The sequence below is a fragment of the Aythya fuligula genome, chromosome Z (genome assembly GCF_009819795.1).
Source record: "Aythya fuligula isolate bAytFul2 chromosome Z, bAytFul2.pri, whole genome shotgun sequence".
Lineage (NCBI taxonomy): Eukaryota > Metazoa > Chordata > Aves > Anseriformes > Anatidae > Aythya > Aythya fuligula.
Window position 1 is genome coordinate 60,515,799 of NC_045593.1, and position 24,749 is coordinate 60,540,547.

At 36.1% G+C, this 24,749-nt stretch overlaps 1 protein-coding gene across 1 annotated transcript in view; it reads right to left on the reverse strand.

The window, feature by feature from the left end:
- Positions 1-1,716: 1,716 nt before the first annotated feature.
- Positions 1,717-24,749, reverse strand: part of FBXL17 (F-box and leucine rich repeat protein 17) — a 311,268-nt gene continuing 288,235 nt past the window's right edge. Inside the window, exons 9-10 of the mRNA XM_032206399.1 lie at positions 19,159-19,301; positions 1,717-3,639 (exon numbers count right to left, since the gene is read on the reverse strand). Coding sequence (XP_032062290.1) covers positions 3,502-3,639; positions 19,159-19,301 — 281 coding nt within the window. The 3' untranslated portion in view covers positions 1,717-3,501. The remainder of the gene's footprint in view (positions 3,640-19,158; positions 19,302-24,749) is intronic.

Genomic DNA, 24,749 nt, shown 5'->3' on the forward strand with positions numbered 1-24,749 from the left:
GTCCCTTCCAACTCAGGATATTCTATGATTCTATGACATGTTTATGGTTATGTGTAGAAGTTTTACACCACATAAAGTTTTAAAAGATGTTAATGGTAAGATCCATGGAAATTAATTAGCTACACTGAGATCTATAAAGATTAATTAGTTCAGAAAAATAAGAGACAGATGAATAGCCAGTCAAATGCAGAACTACTGGAAGTGACTTAACAGCAGAAGTGAAATAAGATGGCCTACTTGCTCTAGGTCTGTAATATATATATACATAAATTTAAATAGAATTACAGAGTATTTGAGACTAGAAAAGATTGCTGGAGCTCATCTAGATCACTGTCATTCATGACAGGGCCAGCTTGGACCAGTTTGCTGAAGACCATGTCCAGATGAGTTCAGTATATTCAAGATTGAGACTTCAGTCTTTCTGTTAGTAGCAAAGATAAACAAAAGACATAACATTTTTCTTTCTTCTTTTATTGCAACCCATTGCAAGGTTAAAAGTTTCACGGAAAAATAGAAACTTACAAATTGTGTGAATAGTTTTAATGCACTCATAAAAAGACATTAAAGGAAAAATGACTAAGATTCTGTACTATATCTGCAATATAATTAATTGGCTTTATTCTGAAAATATTTGTTGCCATTTTGGAGTAAATAGAAAGCCCAGCATTACACATGTTCACATGTATTTACCATATTTAAAGCAAAAACTTTACTATATATTTTTCAAAAGAAATTAGTTCATCCCCATTTTGAAAAGTCTAAGAAGAAAACATTCAACACTCTCACTGGAATTACTGTGAGTTGACGTTTCTGTTGTAAAAAATTATGCCATGGAAATCAACATACAGTTTTACAGAGTTATACAGCCATACTAAACAAGCTCTCTAGGTTACGCTGCATCAAACTTTCTGGATTAGCAAAACATTTTTACAATAACAGCAACTCTTCAACTGAAGCTTAAGCATTTCATACCTTGGATTAAAACGCTGTTACCTTTGAAGAACAAATATCCAGTGTTATACACATAAAAACATTCTTAACCAAATGGTAATACTTTAAACGTTAATGCAACTTCAAATTGAAGCTGCAATATCTTTATTTTCACTATCCCCTTGTCAAAACTTACTCCTTAGAATGCAATGTGACACACAGAAATTTAACCTTTTTATGTATTTACTGTTGGTATTCTTTTTGCTTACACTGTATTATAAAGCATCTGGTCCGACAAAATAATACCTACAGTAGGCCTTATGTTTAGAGGCTTTTATCGAGGTAAGCATTCCTTGCATTGTAAGATTTGTTGTAAAATAACAACCACACATGAAATGAGAGGAATCCCCTTATTGGTTTCTAACCATTCATCTGAATTGCCCCGTTCAGCAATAAAACAGCATAGTCAGAGCAGACAAACTCACTTAAAAACAAACAAATAAAAAAACAACATTTTTTTTTTCTCAGTCAGATACTTAAACATTGTCTGTTAACTTATTTCTGATTGTTTGTGTATTCAATTCCTGCTTGACTATATAGTGGAAACTGGTTTTCAGTGTTAGGTTAAACATTGCAAAAATTGCAATATGAAAAGATTTGGAAATCTGTACAGCATCTACTATGTGACCATTTTAAACAAAACAAAACAAAACAAAAAAAAAAAAAAGAAAGAAGATACCATTTCTATGAAGTGAAAGAAATAAAAGAAGTATGATTGTCCTTTAAATATCCATTCAGTCATTGTCATCATTTATAAGATTTCTGTTCAAAATAATGACTTGTAAAATTATCAAAAAGTCTGTAAGACAATCACAATTCTTCGTAGATTTTCTTATACACTATGCATCTTAAGATTCATGGGGTAGCTTTAGTAAATAAGATGCATCAAGTTTAGCTCCCAGCTGAGTTGCCAACTAAAAATCAAAAACGCACATGACCAAGGCAAAGGAAAGTAAACAGAAGAAAACAAGCTTAATATCTTTTATAACTCAAGCTACCCATAAAACTAGTAGGAATCCACTTCAAGAAATCTGCCAAAGACATTTATATCTTTTATGCAAACAAAAAGATATGATGCATTTCTAAAATTTTGTTTCAATAGCAGTACTTAGTTGTACAGTACATCAAAGTCAGTGTACAGCTTTTTCTATTTTACTGCAACCTCTGTAAACTCACAATTACATGGTCTGTTCTGAAAGTAGTAGGACTGGCTTTTTCTGGGGCGAACGGGCAGACGAAAGGTGGTCTGCCTTGTACTGTGAACACCTATCGAAACGCCTTGTCAAGGAGAATCATGGAGCGTTTACTGGAGCAGTGATACGTGATCAAATTTTGTGTAAAGCTTGGTAAAACGGGCAAAGAGACTCATGACATGATTAAGGAGGCCTACGGTGATGCTGCCATGGGTAGATCGGGTGTTTTTGAGTGGCACAAGCTGTTCCGAGAAGGTAGGTGAAAGAGTGGAAGACGACGACCGCTCCGGACGCCCTTCGACCAGCAAGACCAACGAAAATGTGTCGCGAGTGAAAAATTTACTGAACCGTGATCGCAGGATGAGTATCAGAATGATTGCTGATGACTTGAGCATTCCTCAAACCCAAGGTTTTGAGATGGTGAAAGAAAACTTAGCCATGAGGAAAGTGTGAGCGAAGTTTGTGCCGCGAGTGTTGTCAGAGGAGCAAAAGGCCAACCGGAAAGTGATCTGCCAGGATCTTCTTCATCATGTGAATGAGGAGCCCAACTTTTTGGACAATGTAGTGACTGGTGACGTGACGTGGGTGTTTGAATACGACCCGGAGAGTAAGCAGCAGAGCACAGAATGGCACACCCCTGCTTCCCCACGCCCCAAGAAAGCACGAATGAGCAAATCCAAGCAAAAGTCCATGCTCATTTGCTTTTTTGATCGACATGGAGTCATCCACAAAGAGTTTGTACCACCCGGACAAACAGTTAATGCAGTTTTTTATGTGGAAGTCCTCACAAGACTGCAAAAACACATTGCTCATGTACGCCCAGCCATTGCCAACAATTGGCAGCTACACCATGACAACGCGCCGAGCCACACAGCGTTCCGTATAGTGGAGTATCTTGCCCAGCACAAGGTGGCAACGCTGCCTCAGCCCCCCTACAGCCCCGACTTGGCCCCGCCAGACTTTTTTCTATTCCCGAGAATAAAATGGAAGCATCACGCATCGGTAGAGGCGCTTCAAGAGGCCGTGACGAGGGAGCTAAACAGCATTCCGGTCCAGGCGTTCCTGGAGGCATACGAAAACTGGACAACTCGTTGGCAGCAGTGTGTAGATGTGGAAGGGTGCTACCTTGAAAAATTCTAATCCTTTTTTCTATTCTCATGAATAAATTTAAAAAAAAAAGAGTCCTACTACTTTCAGAACAGACCATGTATATTGTGTTCATTGTACACATCACAATGAAAGGTTGTGAACCCCCTGCAGTCCCATTAGATCTACTGAATGCAGCAGGGTGGTGGACCTGTCGTGTTGGTGTAGGAGGTTAAGAGGCAGTAGACATATTGGGTGTCCATCCCATTTGATAAGCCCGTTCCAATGTCCTCTTGCAATCCTGTAGCACAGTACTGAAGGTTATATGTGGATACTGCTGCACTAGCTGCTCCACTGTGGCTTCATTCACCTGCAGTTGAAGAAAAGAATCCATGATGGGCAAAAAGTGAATGAAAACGATAATGTTATGCAAGCTAAATAAATAACCAAGCTCCGGACTCCTGGGAAGACTTGCAGGATTGGACTGTCTGCTGATACAATAGGCTGCACTTACCACAAATGTACAGAATGTGATGCTCTATTAAGGAAGAAAAAAAGAGTTCAATTTCATATTAAAAGGAGAAATTTTATATAACATTCTAGTACATACTGTTTGATTATTTTTGATTGAAAGCAAAAAAAAAAAAAAAAAAGACAAAATATCCCCATTTGAAAATATCTCTGTTTAAAAAAAAAAAAAAAAAAGCAACAGTATTTAATAATCTATCAATCTACTTTAATTCCATGCTGGACCAAGCTGGTTTGCCCTGGAGCACAAAACATAGTTACTCAAAGAAAAGCCATATTGTTTAACAATGCACTGCCCAGATTTCTTCATCTTTAAGTGTAAGCACACTCATTCCAGCTTACTCAAGCAGACATAGGTTTGGAATCTAAGATTTTCTTGGTTTTGGAAAATGAAAATTGATTACATCTATCAATTACATCTAATTTATGGTAGAATTATAGCATTTTTGCACATACTAAGTAGAAGGTCCACAATCAGCACTACTGAAATGAACTTGCACTGTATAGTGGCTCTCAGAGTGGCTGCAATAATAAATAGGAGATAATATGACAAGGAGAAAAAATGCAGGCTATTCTATATTGCGGGTATATCAATTGGTAATGTAGGTCAACTTCTCTGAATATTCAAAGTCCTGCATGTCTTTGTATACCTCACAGGTAGAAGGTATTACTTTAGCCTTTTAGCGTAAGGCTAGCACTACACAAAGGGTTTTGTGGGCAGAAATAAGGGGATCAATAATTAAAATATAAAAGCTTGTCAGGTCAGGGATGTCCCTCCTAAATCTTAAACATCAAAGGTAGCACCTTTATTCTTGATTAGACAAAGCAATCAGACAAGCCTAGCTAAACCTAACACCTTTACAATTGCAGCACTGTTAAGGGATTAATTTGTCAATTATTTTTAAGCTGATTGCAGTTCATATCACAGAACTAGACAGCTTCCTTCATCCTTTAGATAAATGAAAGATTAACTGAAGAACTATAACTTCTAGGTAGTTCTCTTTAAAATCCTTGCTGTATGCTTGGACATTTTAAAATACATCAATACTACAATTAAATACTAAACAGCCTAGATCGGTAGCATGTACAACAGATATCACTTGTTGCTTTTTTCCCCACTGTGTCCCACATTCAAGGCCAAAAGTAAAAAACTGTACTAGAATATTTACTACCATTACAAAGACCCATCTTGGGAATAATATTTTAAAGCACAGTGACCACAATATCTAATAATATTTTTGTCCTTAAAAGATAACAAGGAGTGCATCCTTCTGAGCAGTGATTGCACTCAATGACAGGGATAAATGAAAGGTTTAATATCCAGTTCTTCTGCTTTGATAATAGAAACACTCAATCTTCATTGGAAGTTTCATCTAGCTGAGACTGACTTGGATAGAAAACTGGTTTAACTTTCCTTTATAACACACACTGTACTCTTTTGGCAAATTACTACATTACAGAAACATCTTCCAGTGCTGATAAACAAGAAGTGACTTTTAATGAATCAAAATGAAATCAGACATAGCACAAGTCCTCCGAAATATCTGATATTTACAGCTGAATACATACATATTTTCAAACTGTCAGCAACGCTTCACAGAATATTGCTTGGAAGAGAAGTATCCCCTAAGCTGTATTTGCTACTATTTGCCTATTCAAAAATAGTCAAAAGTTCTTTTCTTTAAATTTGTGGCTCAGAGAGCCATGGCAGAATCTATCATATTACCAGAAACTTCTCTTAATGGTTAACCAGCCAGAATGAAGATGCTTACCACAGACAGCTGCTTATTCTTAATGGGAAACTTAAATAAGAGATACTGTTCATTTACTAGGTCTCTGCTAATACTAGCGGTAAATAGAGGCTGTTATGTTTCAACACACACTTGGTAGGTCTTATTTGTTAGAATAGCATGAATATTATGTTTTTAGAGAGCTAACTGATGCAATATCATTAGAAGATTTTCTGTTACAAGAAACAAATAAGGCAAATTTGTTATGAGGAGGACATTCAAACACCAGAAGAGAGATAATGATCAGAGAAAGCCATGGATCCTCCATGTCCTGATATATCTTACCAAAGACTGAACACATTTACAGAAGCAATAGTCTAGCTAGATATAATGTATTTAGTGCAGGGCTAACTTAAGTGAAATAGGATGGCCCATAACGATCAGGAAGACAGATGATGATACAGTGTTGTCTTTTAGTCTCAAAATCTATGAAGAAATCCATGGTAAACCATTCAGCACTAGCCATTATAGTTTACAAATAAATAAATAAATAAATAAATGCAATTATTACTGTATAAATAATATTTAATACAGTTATTACTAGTTACTACTTTACTAAAGAAGAGAAATACACTTTTGATATTGAGTGCCAAATGCAGTTAAAAAATAAACATAAGCATGCAGAGGATAGGCAAAACCACTGCAGAAATGACTTTATAACAATGTCAGATATTTTATGACCAAAACCCAAACAGTAGAAGGTTTTCTGCATTTTTTTGGTGAAATACCATAAGAACTTTTTAATTTGTTAGTTTGATCCTAAGCAACAATTCAAGTGGTATTGAACAGCAAAGTAACTACAAATCTGTCATTTGAAAAATTCTCCATGAAAAAAATATCCATGATAAATGGAGATCAAATATATGTAACCTTTTGTAAAATGTAAATATTTTAAATCTGAAGAAAAAAGTGAATAGTGAAAAATTATTCTGGAGAAAATAAATTCAGTATAAGACCACGCAACAGAAAAGGGTTAAAAAAGATCCTGTTTGGCAGTGGGATGCAGGATGAGAAACAAACACAGACAGTTAAGCCACAATATATATTTCCTACCAGCATATTTTGATAGCTTCTTTTACCATCAGGAAATTAGATCAATCACTAAAAGAGCGTAACATTTTTAGTATTTTATATTTTCTGTACTATTAGACTAAAACTACACTATCTAAAAAGCGGAAAAGTAGAGAAGTCAAGAAAAATGTGGTCCTTGTTAATGAATAAAATAGATATATAACATCTGAGTCAACTCCCATGGTACCCTTCTCATCAGTTCTCCTAATGGTAGGATTAAGATGCAAAGAAGTCTTATGTCTAACCATTAGAACAGAAGCTTCTGTCTCATTGTTTAGAAGCAGTCTGAATGGTGATAAGACAAAAGCAGTGAATGCCATTCCCTATATAAACTAATTACATAAACAGCAATTTTTCCTTCTCAGTTTAAACAGTCTTGTTCACTGAATGAAAAATAAAAATCTTCACATCTTAATACCCTTTAAAATGTTTTATTTTTCTTCCACAGGACTTTCTTTTTTGTTTTGAGTTGTCAAAAGGAAGACTACTGGCTAAACATAAACTAGTTAGATCACATAATACATAATCATTCATCTGCATTCATCTGCATTTGAATAGTCTTTCAATTACATTTTAACACATACTGAAAGAATGCAGTCCTTACTATTAAGAGTCAAACTATTAGCTTGGTGTGAATATGGTCATCAAACAGAAAAAACAAAACAGCAATGAAGTTCAGTTTGAAACTTTTTTTTTTCTTTTCTGACTGACAAAAAATTATTCCAGGCCACAGAAAGAGCTGATTCATAAAAGCAAAGGAGAAAATAGGTTACAGAAACTATCAGGATCAAGTGATATCATCCCCTCTTAATCCAATTGGAGCAGTTACCTAGAAATCATGATTTTGAGTCCTTTTTGATTAAAGAATCTTCACAAAACCCGTATTTCCCAGGACAGTACGTTTGGGTTTGTGATAAAGGAATGTTATCTAGGTGGGACGTCCTTAATTTCTTCTTATGATGATAGTGTGGATATGCACAGAACACTTACATATTATTTGCACTAGCAAAAAAAGAATGTTTCTGTATGAGATAGTTAGGAATTCATCTGTGAATGAGGAACATGAAGAGTATTTAGTCCATATGAAGTAGAAGAACATCCACAAAAGGGTTGCGAGAGTAGTTCTTCATCAAGCTCAAAACAGTCTCACTCTAGTGAGACTTACCCACTAATGTGGGTAATGTCTTACTAATGTGGGTAAGACTGGGAAACCAGTGTCCATAACTCCTTCTCCCTTTTAACTAAAATGATCAACATCAGGAAAGTTGAAAAAAACACCTCTAGTCTGTAAATGTTTTTCCCAGAAGGAACTAATTGGCATTTATGTGCTGATTTTTCAGGTTCATGATTTTTCAGGTTCAGTGTCTAACGAAATTACAGTTTTCAATTAATAAGCTACTCACAGAAAAATACTCCATTTTTTGATCCAGTATGCTAAATTAACTCACCTGATGTGATTGCTAGCATTTATTGATTTAGTACATCACTGATATCTGCTATGGACCACCGTAATTTCTTTTATGGCATCCTCCCTGAGTTCTCATGTCAAAATTTAAACTGCAAACATAAATAGTAACTAGATAATATTCAGGTTTTGCTTTTAAATGTGCTATGTCATTCGACAGCTTCAGTAACAATTTCAGCATTGTTTTCTTTCGTTTCTAGAACAGAAAATAAAATTTTTCTAAAGACTTCAAATCATCCTAGCGGGAATTGTTTAGGACTAGGGTCTATTTTTCTTTGCATTTTACTTCCATTATGTTCCCAGGACAGATCTGATTAAATTCAAGGGAGTCAAGTTTTCCTAATCTTGTTAAAATAAATTAGGGATTACAATTGAAACCATTGGTTGAACTAGACGTTTCTTTTTAATGAGAGTGCCAGCTTCATTCATAAATGAATAAGACAAGCAGAGATTTAAGGAATTTTCCTATGCAGAACTTCTCTAATTACTTTCAGCTAACTGGCTAAAAGTTGGTATCATGACCAAGAAATGTCTTGTATTGGAATACTAAGTGGCAAATACAGGGGCTTTAAAACCCTTTGTTTTTTACTGGGGGAAATCCTTTATTACACTGCTAACAAGAGTTGTAGGACTGCCTGGAACTCAGAAACTCTTCCTAAGTAGGAAGTGCAGTCACAGAATTCAGTTCTAAAGCTACTAAAACTTCCCAAGAAGTTTGTTCCCAAGTGACACTCAGGGTAATACTGAAAAGTGGGAGTAGGGTCATCACCTGAACTGAATCTTTTGTGTTCCTCTACAGTATTCAGCATTAATCTAAAAGGCTTTCTACATTAGGAAAAGCTCCAGGGTAACATCCAATTCACTTGATAATTCAGAAGAAAAAATTTTCTCTATTCCAAGTTAGTAAGTGAAATCAATAAGCAGCCACATCATTTAATAATAATTAAAACAAACAAACAAAAAAACAGGATCACATACAGTCCGCCTGTGCCTCCCCCCCCCCCCCCAGAAACGAACAAACAAAAAAATCATACTGCAAAGTACTAATACAAAAATGCATTATTAAAACTTGTTAGGAAAACTTGGCTATGTTCTTCTGTTGCCTGTTACATCTCACAGGTATGGACTGCTGAAACAATCTCTGCATAGTATCTAACTTAGCTCTTTCATAACATCATGAGGCATTTTCCTTAGGACAAAGCAGGTGTTTTCATTTATGTAAACTTTCATGTGTTTAAAAGGGTTTTCTAATCATGTTACTGAAATTTTTGCTTATGGGGTGGTTGCAGCATTATGGGTACTGAAATTTGTGTGCCATTCATTATAATATATAGTATTATTTGAAAATAATTTGAAATATATAGTATTATTTGAAAACCCAATTTGCATGTAGTGGACAAATAAATGATTCTGTAGTCATTGCATACACCCATAATGATGGATTTTGGGTACATTTTATGTTCCATTGTTTAAAATGTTTCAACAATAAAATCCAAAATATTCACACCTGGAGATATTAAGAAACATATATTTTTATATATACTTCCTCTTCCGTAAGAAATAGTTTGTTTTCTCAAGTCAGTGTCTTATAAAAAGTGCACTTAATAACAAATGTTTGATTTTTTTTTCTGCTAATAGTTGAATGAATTTTATTCTCAGGTGGCCCAATTATAACTGTTGCCTGTAGCCATAACAAAATTAAAGATTTCTGGAAACGTTTTGTGTGAAGTGCACTTGATCAGCTAAGGCAGACATATTCCACAGAGTTTCAGTGACTGCCCTCATGCCCAGGGGCAGAGCCTTTGTTTAGGACTTTAATAAAATAACACCACTACTGATATTAGCACAATATCCTATAGTCCAAATAAAATCCCCTACAATTTCAACAACAACAAAAAAGTATTTTGACTTAATGAATGCTGTTGTTAAAAAATTTAAAAAAAAAGGACATACACACACATACAGCCACATTATTTGTGGATTTATAAATAATGAAATTGACAAGTATATATATATATATTGTTTTTTTTTTTCTCCACAAATACTGATGTACTACTATTATCATGACATTCAACAACTTAATTGTGTTAAGCCAGCAATTTCTTTTCTACTTATAGTTGGAAAAGGGGAAGAAGTAGGCAAGCAGAAATATCCGTAATCATTTCTATGTTGTGAAATGAAACAAATGGAACAGACAAACTGCCTAGTATTTAATGGTAGCACTTCTGGAAGGATTTTAGAAAACATAGCAAGGTTTCTTGTGAAATATACCTCCTTTATAGTTCTTTGCTTAAATCTTGACAGAAAGGTATGGTCTTAGAGGGATGAGATTCTTTGCTGTGGTTGTTTACACAGGTGAAAGCTATTGCCTCAAACTGCCAGTCCTTGCTGCAGTCATAGAGAGGAAAGCGTTACTGCAAACTGACAATACAATTCATTTCATGTCTGTGTAGTTTTGTGTAGTTTTCTAGAAGAGCCAGAGTCTCAGATCTTGCTGTGCTAATCATTACTGCCACCACATTACTGAATATTAAAGTTGTTTAAGTGATAAAGATTTTCAGTCTCAATTCTCTTTGCTTACTGTGAGGACTTACTTTTCTATTATATCAAAGAAACCATTCTGAAAGAGCTGTTACTTTGGCTGTTTGGTTGGCTTGCTAATTCTGTTCATTTTAATCAGATGAACTTCTAGGCTACAGCTATACAATTTTACAAGGTAAAACTATTACCAGTATTATAATTATTTCAAATTTATGATGACACTCCATGCTTTGCTTTGTTCGTACTTATAAAAATTGCAGTTAATAAAGAATCATACAGAAGGAAATGACAGTGTTTATTTACATAGTGATAAATATTCTTTCAGATTACTTTCTATCTATTGAATTAGTAGCATCTGATATTTTCCTTCTTACTCTGCTACGGTAACAATAATTTGAGCACGTTATTTTAACACTTGTCAAAATGGGGACCTGTAATATTAACAGAGATAACATTCCCAAATTTTGCCAGCTGGCAAAAGTGATTTGAAGTTTCTGGGGACAATGCTTCTGAAAAGAAAACGTTATTATTATTATTATTATTATTAAAATCGTAAAAATTCTGACTACTTCACATTGTGCTTTTCCTTAATGGTTGGCGATATCATGATTTTGAACCAGTGATCAGTACCTGAGGCCCCATCCTTTTATTACAGTATGATGTGTTCAGTTTTTTTAGTTTATAACAGTAAGGATGGACTGATTAACTCAGGAAGATTCCATCTTCAGCCTACTGCCACAGATTTGTTGCTGAACTATCAGCCTAGGAGATAAAATATTTTGGTAAGGAAAGAGTTGACCTATAAGTACAAAAACATGAAATTTGTATAAAGAATCCTTTTTTGTATTTTAGCAGATGCTTTCATTCACACACATAATGGGTCTGTTATTCTAGTTAACTCGGAAGAAAAAAAAAGTTCTGTCTTTAAAAACCGTTGTATTAAAATTGATGTATTGAAAACCAAAGAGAAATAAACCAGATGTACTCTGGGGTGCATCAAGCAAGGTACTGCTAGCTGGCTGAGGGAAGGGATTGTCCCACTCTGCTCTGTGCTGGTGCGGCCTTACCCTGAGTACTATGGGCAGGTTTGGGCACCACATTATAACAAGGACATAAAACTATTAAAGAGCATCCAAAAGGGGGCAACAAAGATGGCGAAGAGTCTGAAGGCCAAGATGCATGAGGAGTGGCTGAGGTCCCTTGGTTTGTTCAGCCCTGAGCAGAGCAGGCTGAGGGGAGGCCTCATGGCGGCCTGCAGCTCTCTCACGAGGGGAGCGGAGGGGCAGGCGCTGAGCTCTGCTCTCTGGGGACAGCGACAGGACCCGAGGGAACGGCATGGAGCTGGGACAGGGGAGGGTCAGGCTGGGGGTTAGGGAAAGGGTATGCATCCAGGGGCTGATCGGGCACTGGGACAGGCTCCCCAGAGTGGTGGTCACAGCACCAAGCTGCTGGAGTTCAAGAAGCATTTGGACAATGCTTTCTGGCATCTGGTCTGATTTTTGAGGAGTTGGACTCAATGATCCTGGATGTGAGGGCGATCTGGCTGCGACATCTGTCACCCCATTGATCGCCAGGGTTGATTCGGCTGATCTGGCTGGCTAGGCGGGTGTCCCCTTCCTCCCTCACCGCTCCATGTGCGTCCCTCCCGAAGCTGCGCGCTCGGTCGAAGAGGACGACCTTCCCCGATAGAGGCGTACCGTTCTGTGGTAGGTCCCTTCCAACTTGGGATATTCTATGATTCCATGATTCTAAATGTTATTTTTCTTCTATTGTGGGTAAGCAAGGATAACTAGCTTCTGGTATTGAATGGTATTCAAAGATTTTATGAATCTAAAATCTTAATTAGTTATATATACATTGGTATTTCCTACACTATATATAAAAAATTAAAAAAAAAAATAGAAATCAGAGTACTCTTTATTTTATGCAGCAAAGACCTTTTAACAAATTATAACGATTTAAGAGAAAAAAAATGCTATATAAATTTTTTATAGGGAAGGACTGGATATTTTCAGACCTCAATATCACAAAATAATAATTTCAAATCTCAAAATGTAACCCTTAAAAATATAAAAGATGAACTTGTAGCAGTTTGTCAGGGTTTTTGATCAGGCTAACAGTTGTTAGCATTTCTGAAGACAGAAGGTAAATAGTAATTTAAAATAGCTGTACCAATTATATTAAAACAAGCCATAGCCAAGTTGTGCTGTTCCCATGCTGATTAAGAACAGTTTGGCTCAGAAATGTACTTGAAACGTAAAGATGCACCTAAGATCTTGTCTCCTTTCACTTACTTCAGTTACAAACTTAAATTAAAAGTTTGTGGATGAAAGGTAAAAATGGCAAAAGTCATGCTTACTAATACATACATACATACATATATATATGTATATATTATATATATATAATATATAATATATATATGTATATATATATATATATATATTCTAAACAGAAAAATCTTTTTGTCCTGAGTTGATAATTTTTTTTCATGAGCTAGTATTTCCTCATACACAAGGGGAGCTGTATCCCAGTCAGGCTAATGATTTGCAGTTTGTACAAAGTATACTTTTACAAATGTTTCTAAAACAGACTTTATTGAAGGATGAAGTGACAAATTACTTTAAAAAATCTACTGAATATCTAAAAATCTGAAGATTCAAATGAATTTTTTATGAACTATTTTTATGTTTGGGGGCCATCCATCTTCCTTCTTCATTGTAATATAAAATATTGTGGATTTTATTTGTCAGTTGTATTGCCTATCAAATTCTGCACTCTGAAATCTCAGTAAAACTCTAATAAGAAATATATGCTACAGGTGATCTGAGAAAGTCATCTGGAATAAGCTGCAGACTTTCAGATATATTTTCATGAATTAATGTAAACCAAATTTCTAAAAAAAAATAAAAAAAAAATAATAATGCAAGGAATAAAAGTTGTGACGATTTATTAACTGACATTGTGTATCCATTCACAGCCAACTTTGTCAGACTCACTTCATTTCATTCACATGTAGCTGTGAATGTCAAATTTTGCAGGCCTTTGTTTTTCAGTGTCTTTTTTCTGCATATCTTCTCAAGAAATGTCTCCTGCATTTAAGTGGTAGAATGGCTGATAACCATTGCAAATAGCACCACAGCTATAGTAAAAGGATATCAAAATATGAAAATCTGTGTGAGAAAAGTTGCAAACAACATGGGAAGATTATTCTGATTATTCTGACACATTGTTCAACCAGCCAAGCGAGCTATAAGCCAGAGAAACAGATCACGTTTTTAGCCACAATTTCCTAGGTGATATCCAGCCATTTTCCATAAAGGTGAAGAGTTCAAATTGCCATTATTTAATGTTGGATGTTGTGAAAGGAATGTTGTGAAAGCACAATAAAGAAGTGCTTCAAAGAGATCTTTAAAATGAGTTCTAGCTATTAGTAGCACAGAAAACATTGCTCTCTTTCTCTGATATATTTTAGAAATATGAAAAATGCAACAATTGGGAACAGATAAGTAACTACAGTGGTGCAATAAATATGATCTAGGTCAGTTTAGGAGTAGGAATGTACAAAATGTTCAGAAAAAGAAGGTTGAAACATCTGGATTTCCAATTGTGAATCAGATGTGGGACATTATTTTATGCCGTAGGATTGCTCACACGGCTCTAAAAAGTCCTGATGTCAGTTTCTGTAGGAGAAAAGTAAGCACCTTTTAACTGCCCTCTCAAAGTAGGTAAACTATCACTTGTATGTGTGTGTCAGAAACCATTTTGGGGACATAAAGAAAATATCATTGTTTATCAATTTCATATAGAAAGGACAAGCAATACTTTGAAGTATACACTTTCAAAAGCTGTGATAAAAATAGAGATACAATTAAAATTTGGTTTGAAGAATGGACAGTCATGGTGTCTGCTGCGGGAAGCTCAGCTGAGTGAATTGAATACCGCCCCACACTCTGCAGCCAGCCCTCTGCCTGTCTTAGCAGTCGGGGAGATGAGGAGCCTGAGCTCCCTCTTGCCCCTGCTGAACACGGAGCGGGGCCCTGGGGCGCCGTTAGAGCCCACAGCCAGCAGTTCTCCTCGCTGCTGGGAGGGTGGGAGCCGTGGCCACTCATGCTGCCTCAGTAGCAGGAAGGGGCAGTGTCAGGGACCTGGGAATGGCATGCCATGCCAGCGTCCATGGGAGTGCCAAACAGAAATGCCACAGCCTTTATGCCTTTTCCAATTGCAAAACTCGAAAATATCCTGCCTAGGCTGCAATCAACTACTCTCTTACTGCTTTCAGAAGAAGCAGATAATCAGAACCACATCATTTAGTTTTTATGAAACAGGTAACTCGTGCAGCCCCAAGTGCAGCTAGGTGCCTGTACACACCCACACACACATAAGCAGACGTAGAAATATGTATTTCCAGATAGTTCTTGGTATTCTCCCAGAAAATGGAGAACGAGGTGCATCAGGAGACAGCACAGAGGTCTGTGCTCTGACTGGGAAGCAGCATATGTCCTAATAGATGGGTCTCTGCCAGGGATGCAGCATGGCTGGTGAGTGTCCATGAAAACAACCAGAAGGGACAAGGGGCCTTGCTGGTTTTGAGTGTGCTGATGTATGCTTGTAGGCAACTGGGAACTGCACTGTCCAAAACACAGGGACTCAAAAACATGTAGGGTCTGCCTTCTAAGCACCTAAATACCTTTGGATGTCTGGACCACAGGCTCTCAGAACTCCACCTGTTACTGAAAATGAATGGGACTTGTCTCACTACACCTATGCAGTACAGTACAGGAGCCTGGAGAGATCACAGAGCTAGCACTACCTGAGCTGGTCATGGAAATGCAAGTAGCAAGTTACACCACTACATCTGTATGACAGGATCTCATGAGCGCTAATTTTCCTGACAACATGCTGGGCCTTGGCAATCAGCCTGCCACTAGGACACATGCCTGAGCATCCATGCTGCCCTGCACTGCCCCAGCAGCGTCAGTGCATTCAGAGCTCTCTCCGTGGCTCAGACACCACTGCTGCACAGTGCAAGGAGAGCCAAATTTGACAAGTGCTAAGGAAAATTTAAAAAGAGAAATTTTCTCACTAACCTTGCCTTTAGCGTTTTTACATTGAAAAGAATATTTTGATTTTCTATCTTGTAAAACAAAATTCTAATATGCCTAGTTCTGAAAAACTTTCAGCATTCACCAATTTTTGATTTTCTCTGTATTTGATTTGTAAATAGTGACTATGTTGCTACTTAGTAACATTAAATGTAGCAAAAATAGTGTTAAAAATGCTTATTAGAAAATTCCAACTTAAATATATGCCCTCATTATGATGATCTCATGGTAAAACGTTTTTATGAGACTTCTAAACAGAACGACATTTATTTTAAGGCAAAGAGCATATTGCTCCTGTGGTGTGCATGTTAGATGGCAGGGAACATGATAAAAAGAAAGGTCATGGCAACAGCAGTTTGATGAGAAATGAATAATTTGATTATTTTCATGGTGTGGATCAATAATGCTCTGCATCTACTGAAACCCATTGCCTGAAGGCACTTAGATAATCAATGGCATAAAACAGAGCCTGCCTTTGCCCAGGCTTGCAGCCTCTCTGATCTTTCTTGGGAGGACCCTTGACGCCTGTAATTTATGTCAACTGCATATCAAAGAAATTCCACAGAGCCTGGGTCATAAAGAGTATTTTAGTGGTAACCATTTGAAGTCTACTTACATATGTTCCTTATGTAACTCTGTTTAAGTACTTCCTCTCCGATGCCTGGGAATTCCTAGAAAGGCACAAGTGCTACCTGGCACCAGTGTCACAGTCAGTGCCTTAGAAAAGCAAGGTTGGCTACAGGGGCCAAGTCTAACCCTCTTTACTGCAAGCTGGCAACAGTCCAAAGGCAAGAATTTCAGTCAACAGCGCATGCAAATAGACCCTTCTGCACCACCCAAGAATTCCCTTTAATGATGTGCCGGACACTGACATTTTTAATTTAATAGAGCAGCCATTGGAAAAAATTAGTTCTGCATGATATTGGGGAGAGACAGTTGAAGACATGATTTTCTTCAGTAATTTCTCTGTTCATTTGCAGTGGAAAAAGGGAGCTGGCATCTTCCAGCTGCCAAAAACTCTCAAGTCAAGGATACTTACTTCTTTCTGTCTGTGGAGCTGTATTTCCCATCAAGGCTTCACAAGCAAGAAAATGTTTCCCAGTGGTGCCCTACAATGCTTTTTTTACTACAATGCTTTAAGAGCATTTGCTCACATCTTAGCAAATTTTAGCCACCATACTTCAAATACACATATGCATGCACACATGCACATGTGTGTGTGCATACAAATGCACACACGTGTGGGCATGCAGGATCAACGTCGCTTTTCTTATCTGCCCAGAAGCTTTCTCAGAAAATATTATTTTCCTTTTAGCAGTTGACTTTAACAACACAAAAGACGATGCACAATCCTTTGTAAAGAACTAGGAAAGCATTAACCAGCAATTAGAGAAATACAGACTGTAGTACATAAAGTTTAACTGATGAGGTGGTAAAACTTGTTTTCAGCATCAAGGTCATTGATTTTCTATAGCAGCAGAAGGCAGGATAAAATTATTGCACTTATTAGATCCTTGTTGATTGTTCAACATTAGCTAAATCCACAAATAAATATATGTAAAATTGATCAGGTGATTCAGGGTCAGATCTAATTCCCAAGGTCAAGTAACCCTTTGAACATTCTCTAAGTACATAATCTTAGCACAATCCATCAAAGAGACTCACACACTTTTCTTCTATTGGCTCTTATAAAACACTCAAGTTTAGGAGATTAACTGGAGTCAGCTTCAGTAGACAGAGCAATTCTTCTAAAGTGCTAAACCTCCCCTTGCAGTGGAAACTTTCTAAAGCTGGGTTTGCAAAATCCTATTTCTAACTTTGCAACTGACCTGGAAATTATTATTCATTGCCAGTTGTAATACTGTTTTGTTTGAATGTTTGTTCGTTTTAAGTGTCTTCTTTAACACATTGCAAAGGATGCAAGGTAATGGTTTTGAGCAGGAAGCATCTTAGAATAAAAAATGTGTTTGTTCAGGTTGTATCCAGCTAGAAATTTGCATGCCTGAGAGATACATGTATGCTCATGAGGATAATCACTAGCTGGACTCTGAATTTTGCTACATGATGGCTGAATAAGAAACAAATCCTGCAGGTGTATTTTCAGATTTGAGACCAGAGACGGAACCTCCAGTAGATCTTAGCTATTTTTGCTCTGCTCCCAAACATCTTTCTCTCTCATCTCTGAACTGAGACATGATTCCTGAAGCCTATATACACACACTGTGATTTTGAATAAAACTAGAACAAAACCTTTTTTTTTTTTTTTTTTCCCTGCATGTTTATTCTGAGATGAGTAACAACACGGTACAGTACTGAAAAGAAAAAGGCAGAGAGAGCTTTTGTTGCTAGTGAAACTCTCTTCTATCATTCTTAGCATTACTTGGGGGCTTCTACTGATGCTAAAACAGGAGGGTAAAGCTTCAGTTTAAAAGATATGAATTCAGTACACTTGAACATTACTATAAATATATCCATATAGATACAGAATAAATGTTTTAATTGGATCTCTGAAAATAAGGGAGACATGACTGAGTTAGATCTGTCTATCCTCACACTGTTCCTACTTTTCTGGCAATCCCACCAAATTGACATTTTGAGTGAGGACTTCCTGATGTGCAATTCATTAGCTCTAACACAGTCTAATCCTGCATCTCTTTTTTTCCCAAAGGCTTCACAATTTTAACATGACATAGTTGTCATTCCTATCTCTCAGCTGAGGAGAACAGTTATCACTTACATTCAATTCCTTTAAATTACAAAACTACAAACTAATATACTTTTTTTTTTTTTTTTTTTTTAATTATGAAGAGAAATTAACTTGTAGGCATTCCTAATACATTCCAAGTGCAAAAGCTATATTCTTAAAAAAATCGGTGTTTCCAGCATCCCAAATCCCTCCCTGTGTGTTTTCAAAACCATTGCATATGAACAAGAACACAGACTTATAGAAAATCACTCTGGAGGTAGCACTGTGGTATTTTTAGTATTGTATTCTATCTTTTTTCTTTCTTTTTTTAAAACAAAGCAGTCTATCACAGTTATGACATGAGATACCAATCACTGCTAGCCAAAAATATTCAAAACTCTCAGAGGGCAGATTTTGCATAAAACTTGTGTGAGTATCTGAGGTTGTAGGTGTTGCTTGTGGGTGTATTTTGAAAATCTATGTCAGCAAAAATTTATAATGCTCTTTTTAGTTCTCTAGATACATTTTAGTGAAATATATGAACACAGTGTACTAGAAGAGTTACCACACTAGTGAATGCCAAACCTATCTGCACAGGAAAATACAAATCTTTCCAGCTCTTTCTTTTGCATACACACACCCCAACACTCACTCTCTCACACTTGCTCTGAAGTAGGTACCAGTTCATGCAAATGTTGCTTACCTGATCACATCTCATCAGCCCTAAATATCTGAGAGACTTGCTGCTTTGTGCAATTTGGGTGGCTCCATGGTCTGTGATTTCTTTGCACCATCCAACATCCACAGTCTCTATTGTCATGCTGTATCGTCCAATGGCTATCAGAGCTGTAAAAATATTAAAAACATGAGAAATGTTAAACTCAGTTATATGGTAAGCTCAGTGGAGATAAGCTCAATTATATGTATACACTACATGATACCAAAATAGAATTTTCAGAAGCAGATTTAACTTGTAAAAGATCATGTATTTTGCATTTTTAACTATAGAATAACTATCTCTTAAAATTAGGATGCAGATGTGCAAATACACACAAGGTATTTTTCTATCTACCAGTCTGCATAAATAGACCAGTTAGCAGAGGTGTTCTATATGAGCTCTTTTAATTACTTTGTTTGGAAGGATCAAAGACCAATCAATTAAAATTGAAATAACTATAGAATAAAAAGAAGTCTACCACACTCTTCAAAGAAAGTAACTGATTTTATAAAATTAACACCTTTTTTTTTTCTTTTTTTTTTTTTTTTCCCAGCCAAGTATTTTTGCAAATAAGCACAAAGAATAACAGAACATTTCCTGTGTCGATAAAACAAATAGATTTAAGAAACCATGCAGATATGTCATATATTTTACAAGTATATTCTAAAATTGCATTTGTTTCCTATTGCTCATATTGATGATGTAATAACAACCATACGTCTTTCTTTCATGTTTTCTTCAGGAACACTTTTCTAAAAAAAAAAAAATTATAGAAGAAAGAATTAGAAGAAAAACTTGAACCTTCATAAAAGGAAAGGAAAGAGGAAGTTCTGAAAGGGCTGAAAACCACGAGGCATCTGAACAAGTTGGGCAGGCTTTGTCATGACATTGCCAGTCATAAACGACTGATGAAAGATTGTGAAGGATCACCATCACTTTGGTCACCACCAACTAGAACACCTGCCACAAAATGCAGGCTCAGAAACTGTTAGTCAAGTTGGGCTTTATTAACAGAAATGAGTGGCAGTTTTCATCAGCTAAAAACTCGGCTTATGAAAAAGTCCAAGGCTTCCAGTGTGAAAGTCAGACTACCCAAGTCCTAACCCTTAATCTGCATATCATCAAGGGGTAAGATGTTTACTCTTTTTACTCTAGGTATAATGCAGTCACTGAAAAGGAAGATGAAGGAGTGAGTTACTGCAAATAATGGAAATATCTTTAAAGAGAAGAGTTTTCAGCAACTATGGGCCAGTTCTGCTCATACTACAGAGCCTACTGGCAATTAAAAAAAAAAAAAAAAAAAAAAAAGTTATAAAGAGCTTATAGCTTTTGATATGCCAGATGTTAATCTTCACTAATCAGCATATAACTGAGAGCTAGAAGCAGTCCACCTGACCTTGCAGCAGTTCTGCAGAGACCTAAACTAATGGCAGACAGCAGTGAGGATAATTTGTTAATTTATAAATATTCAGGTGGACTTGATTTGCAATCGAAATCAGCCAAAAGAGGCCAAATACATTCTCAGAAGCTATGGAAGATGGAGTGGAACATCAATTTTTTCTTTCAGCCATTCACCAAAAAGGGCAGTAATAATTGAATTTTGTAGCTGACATAATGAAATTATAATACAATCATCTATTTAGTATCATTATGATTTCATTGATTTTTGTAGGACAATACCAACTACCTCTTCTCAGTACATCCCTAAAAACAAATCCTAATTCTGCTGATAGGTAAATATATACATAACAAAACATGAACTTTATCCTTGTTTCCACAGAGCCCTTCAAAAATGCTACTTTAATAAAAATCATGGGAAAAGAGTCAGAAACCTTCTGTATATATTTTGCAATAACAAAAGCTATAGCAATTACAGATTACCTAACTCCATGGAAAATGTTTTAGTTTACAAACTACTTGTTTGTAGTTCAGGAATACTGAAAACCTACCATAACATTAGAATGTTGTCAGTTAAATATGATTTCAAAAACTGTCTCTGAATGTACTTGCTAGTTCTTTTAAAGTTACAATCATATTTTCTTGTAAAGTTACAATCATATTTTATCATTAAGAAGCTAAAAAGCACCCCTTTTCAATGCTTTGTGAAAAAGTGATAAATGGGAGAAAATCAGCAGAGAGTACTATTATGAGTGTAATGTAAAAGATCATCAGATCTCACTGGTAAAGAATTCTCCTAGTAAATCTATTACAGGAAATTAGACATACAACTTCTGAGAGCTCTTTCACAACACATAGATTAGAAAGGAAGTAGGAAATGATGCTGTTGAAAGCTCAAAAATGTTACACTGTGTGCAGAATGCCCAAGACTAAAATATAACCTGAAAAGTCCATGAAGCTACCTTGAATGTGGCAGAAAGATGGCTTAAATCTCAGGCAGGTATTTCCACTTGCACATATTAAACAAACTGGAAGAATAAAATATTCTATTTCTTATTTATACATGCCATATACCATTTTATAACAAAACACTAATATAAAACCATTTTATAACAAAATGTAACTTAAAACATGTTGATTTATTGTTTGATATGTTAGTCCTTTTATTTTGGTATTTTGGGGGGTAAGGCATTTAATTTCTAGAGCAGATGTTTAAACCAGTTAAGTTTTACCTTTAATGCAAACATAAATTTCTGTTTTTATTTTAACATAATGAAAAAGGGACTTAATAATTATTGAAACAAGAACAAACTAATTATCAAATAACAGATCGTGAAGCCACTGTGCAAAAGTGGTCTTCAGTGCTTGCCTTCTGAATATCAATACTTTAACTTGAAAACTATTATTTCCTGTAAGTATTTAAAGAATGAAAAAGAGTAAGATTGCACCTGGAATTTGGAAAGCACATGTAAGTTTCCATAATTGAAAATGTATATTTATTATTTTGGGACTACATTGTCATTACTATATTCTGTCAACTATCAGATAAGCCAGAACACGGAACTTTAACAATAGTATGAGACAACCACCACGTTTTTTGTACAAGCAGCAATATTTACCAGAACAATACAAACTGGAATAAAACAGCCTAAGGCAAGGTATGAATATGATATATGGGAAATTGAATGAAAAAAAAATCTAACTATGAGGTCTTTGGTGGAAGGGGTTAAGTTAGCACGGTTTTACAGTTCAGAAGCTCCAGATCGATTTTCAGAAAATTACGAATCTGATGTTTTCACTTGTTTTTCACATCAGTGTATATGAAAATAATTGGATGAAATTTCATGCTGTAATTGATCTGTGTGTCTAATCTGTGAGTCAGGTACGTTTTAGACTTATAATGCCTGGGGTACATTTTAGGTTTGAGACCACTGAGTGGGCAGTACTTTTGTCTGGCTTGCGTTTTGCCTGCAGTATTATTCACTCTCTACTACAGAGCTCCCAGGTATCATATGCATACATATATATATTTTGTTGTTGTTGTTGTTGTTGTTGTTGTTCAACAGTTTCAAATATGCATGTGCTCTTTAATAAATAAGAACAATTGACAACATTTTTCTAATTTAATTACAAGTGATGCTAGAAATCAATTACAGTATTACAGATGGCCTGCCTGGCTGTTATAATATTATCTCACATGGCAGTAAAAAATGACATATTTATGTTCTACTTTGCAACTCTTTGTCCCCAGATTAGCAGATGTCTTTCTAGAAAACCAAACATTTTGACAAGAGTGTATTCAAAACATTTCAATGTTGCACTGTAGTCATATATCACAACAGTTCATCTGTGAAATACGTAAAGAGTATGCCATTTTAAAACACTGACTGCATTTTCAGAAAATTTTAGATGTGTGTCATTGCACCCTCATGAGAACAATGCTACTTGGTCAGAGAAGACATCCACTATTCGGTTTCTAGCAGCACCCAACAGTGGGGGTCAAAGACCATAAGAACAAGTGAAAAGGATATTTTCCCTAAACGCTTTTCTCACATGAAAAAAATTACAGACAGGAACTTTCTGAAGCTGTGTTGATGCCTCTGTAGCTCTATAAATCTGTCTAACTAACCAGCCTTTTGACCCACCAAATTACTTAGGCTTCACAACAGCCTGTTGGCAAGCAGTCCCTCCATTCAGCTACCATCTGTTTTGAAAACCACTTGTTAGTTTTGAATAAGCTCTAATAGTTGATCCTGCTTGTGACTGCTCAGTTCCTTTACAAATGCTTCCTGGAAATCCCAACAGACTGTATCAACCACATCTTGCTGAACTTCTTCAAAGTACTCTGATATGACTGTGAAGCACAATCTATCTTAACGAGAGCTGTGCCAGCTCTTCCCTGACTCTTCCTTTATTCATGTGTTCACTAATTGTATTCCTAATTATTAATAATATCCCTTACACAGATGTCAGGTTAGTCAATTTATATTTTTCTGACCTTCCCTGAAACCTTTATTGAATACCTCTGCCAAGCAGGCCTGTGTTAGTAAAGCAGGTTTAAGTGAAAGATTAGGCTGCCGTTAGCAGCTCAACTATTTCGTCTTTGAGTTCTTTTAGAAGTCTTGGGTACACACAGTTCTTCTGCTTGCATGAGCAAAATACTTTAAGCCATAGGTTTCAGCTAGGGAAATGTTTGCATTGCTCAACAGCCTTTTTTTTTTTTTTCTTTTCTTTCCCCTCTCTGACTGCATTTGTCCATAATAAACAGAATACATTGCTGTTCTCAAAAAGCCTGGCGGTAATTTAACAAGGACACACACAGTAAAAGCCTTATGAAGTAAGTTTGGATTCTTTGTCTTAGGAACTTGTAGCACAATCAGCAATAAAGAAGAGCCGAAGGTGTGTTTCAATCTAATGACAACCAAGCTCTAAACACAGTGAATGACAAAACAAAATCTCCACACACTGCAAGTAAGTAGAAGTGGGCACACAAAAATCTACCATGTAGTTTACAGATGCTGGCTTTGACATATGAACCTCTCTGTCTGTGAATATTTAACACTGCATCCAATTCGTTTCTCTCCTTTTTTACACTCCCATTTATTTTGGCAAAAGCAAGTTTTCATATTTTTTTTTCCAGAGCTAGGTTGGAGGAATGGAAATCAACTGATGTACAGCTCCTACAAGGCAGAAGATGAAGTGTAATGTCTCTAACTGGAATTGGAAAATCACCTCCACAGCCTTGAGCTGTATTAAGCAAAAATGTTTTCCAGTTGTAGTGGTAGTGGTGCTTTGTTGTAACTCTGAAGGTGAAAGGACATATGCATGACCAGGACTGCGTGGCATCATTTAGCTGGCCAGCTGAAATAGTTGGAAAAAAAAAACCAACAGATTCTGTTCTTAGTACACTGTAAATAGTAATTTAACCTTATTTAATTTAAAACAGATTTCATTAAACTGACATAGATAATGTGTCTACTACTATGGGTAGAAATGGCTGTTTTAGAGGAGAAAGTTCTCCTTTTAACTACATGTAACCTGTGAAACCAATGGTTGTAATACAAATGTCATCATGGTTATCTGCTTCCAGACCTGATCTAGGCAGGCACTGAGCTGTTAAGCTGACAAAACCAGGGGCAAGACTGCTGTAGTTATTTTACAGGATAGTTTTGGAAAAC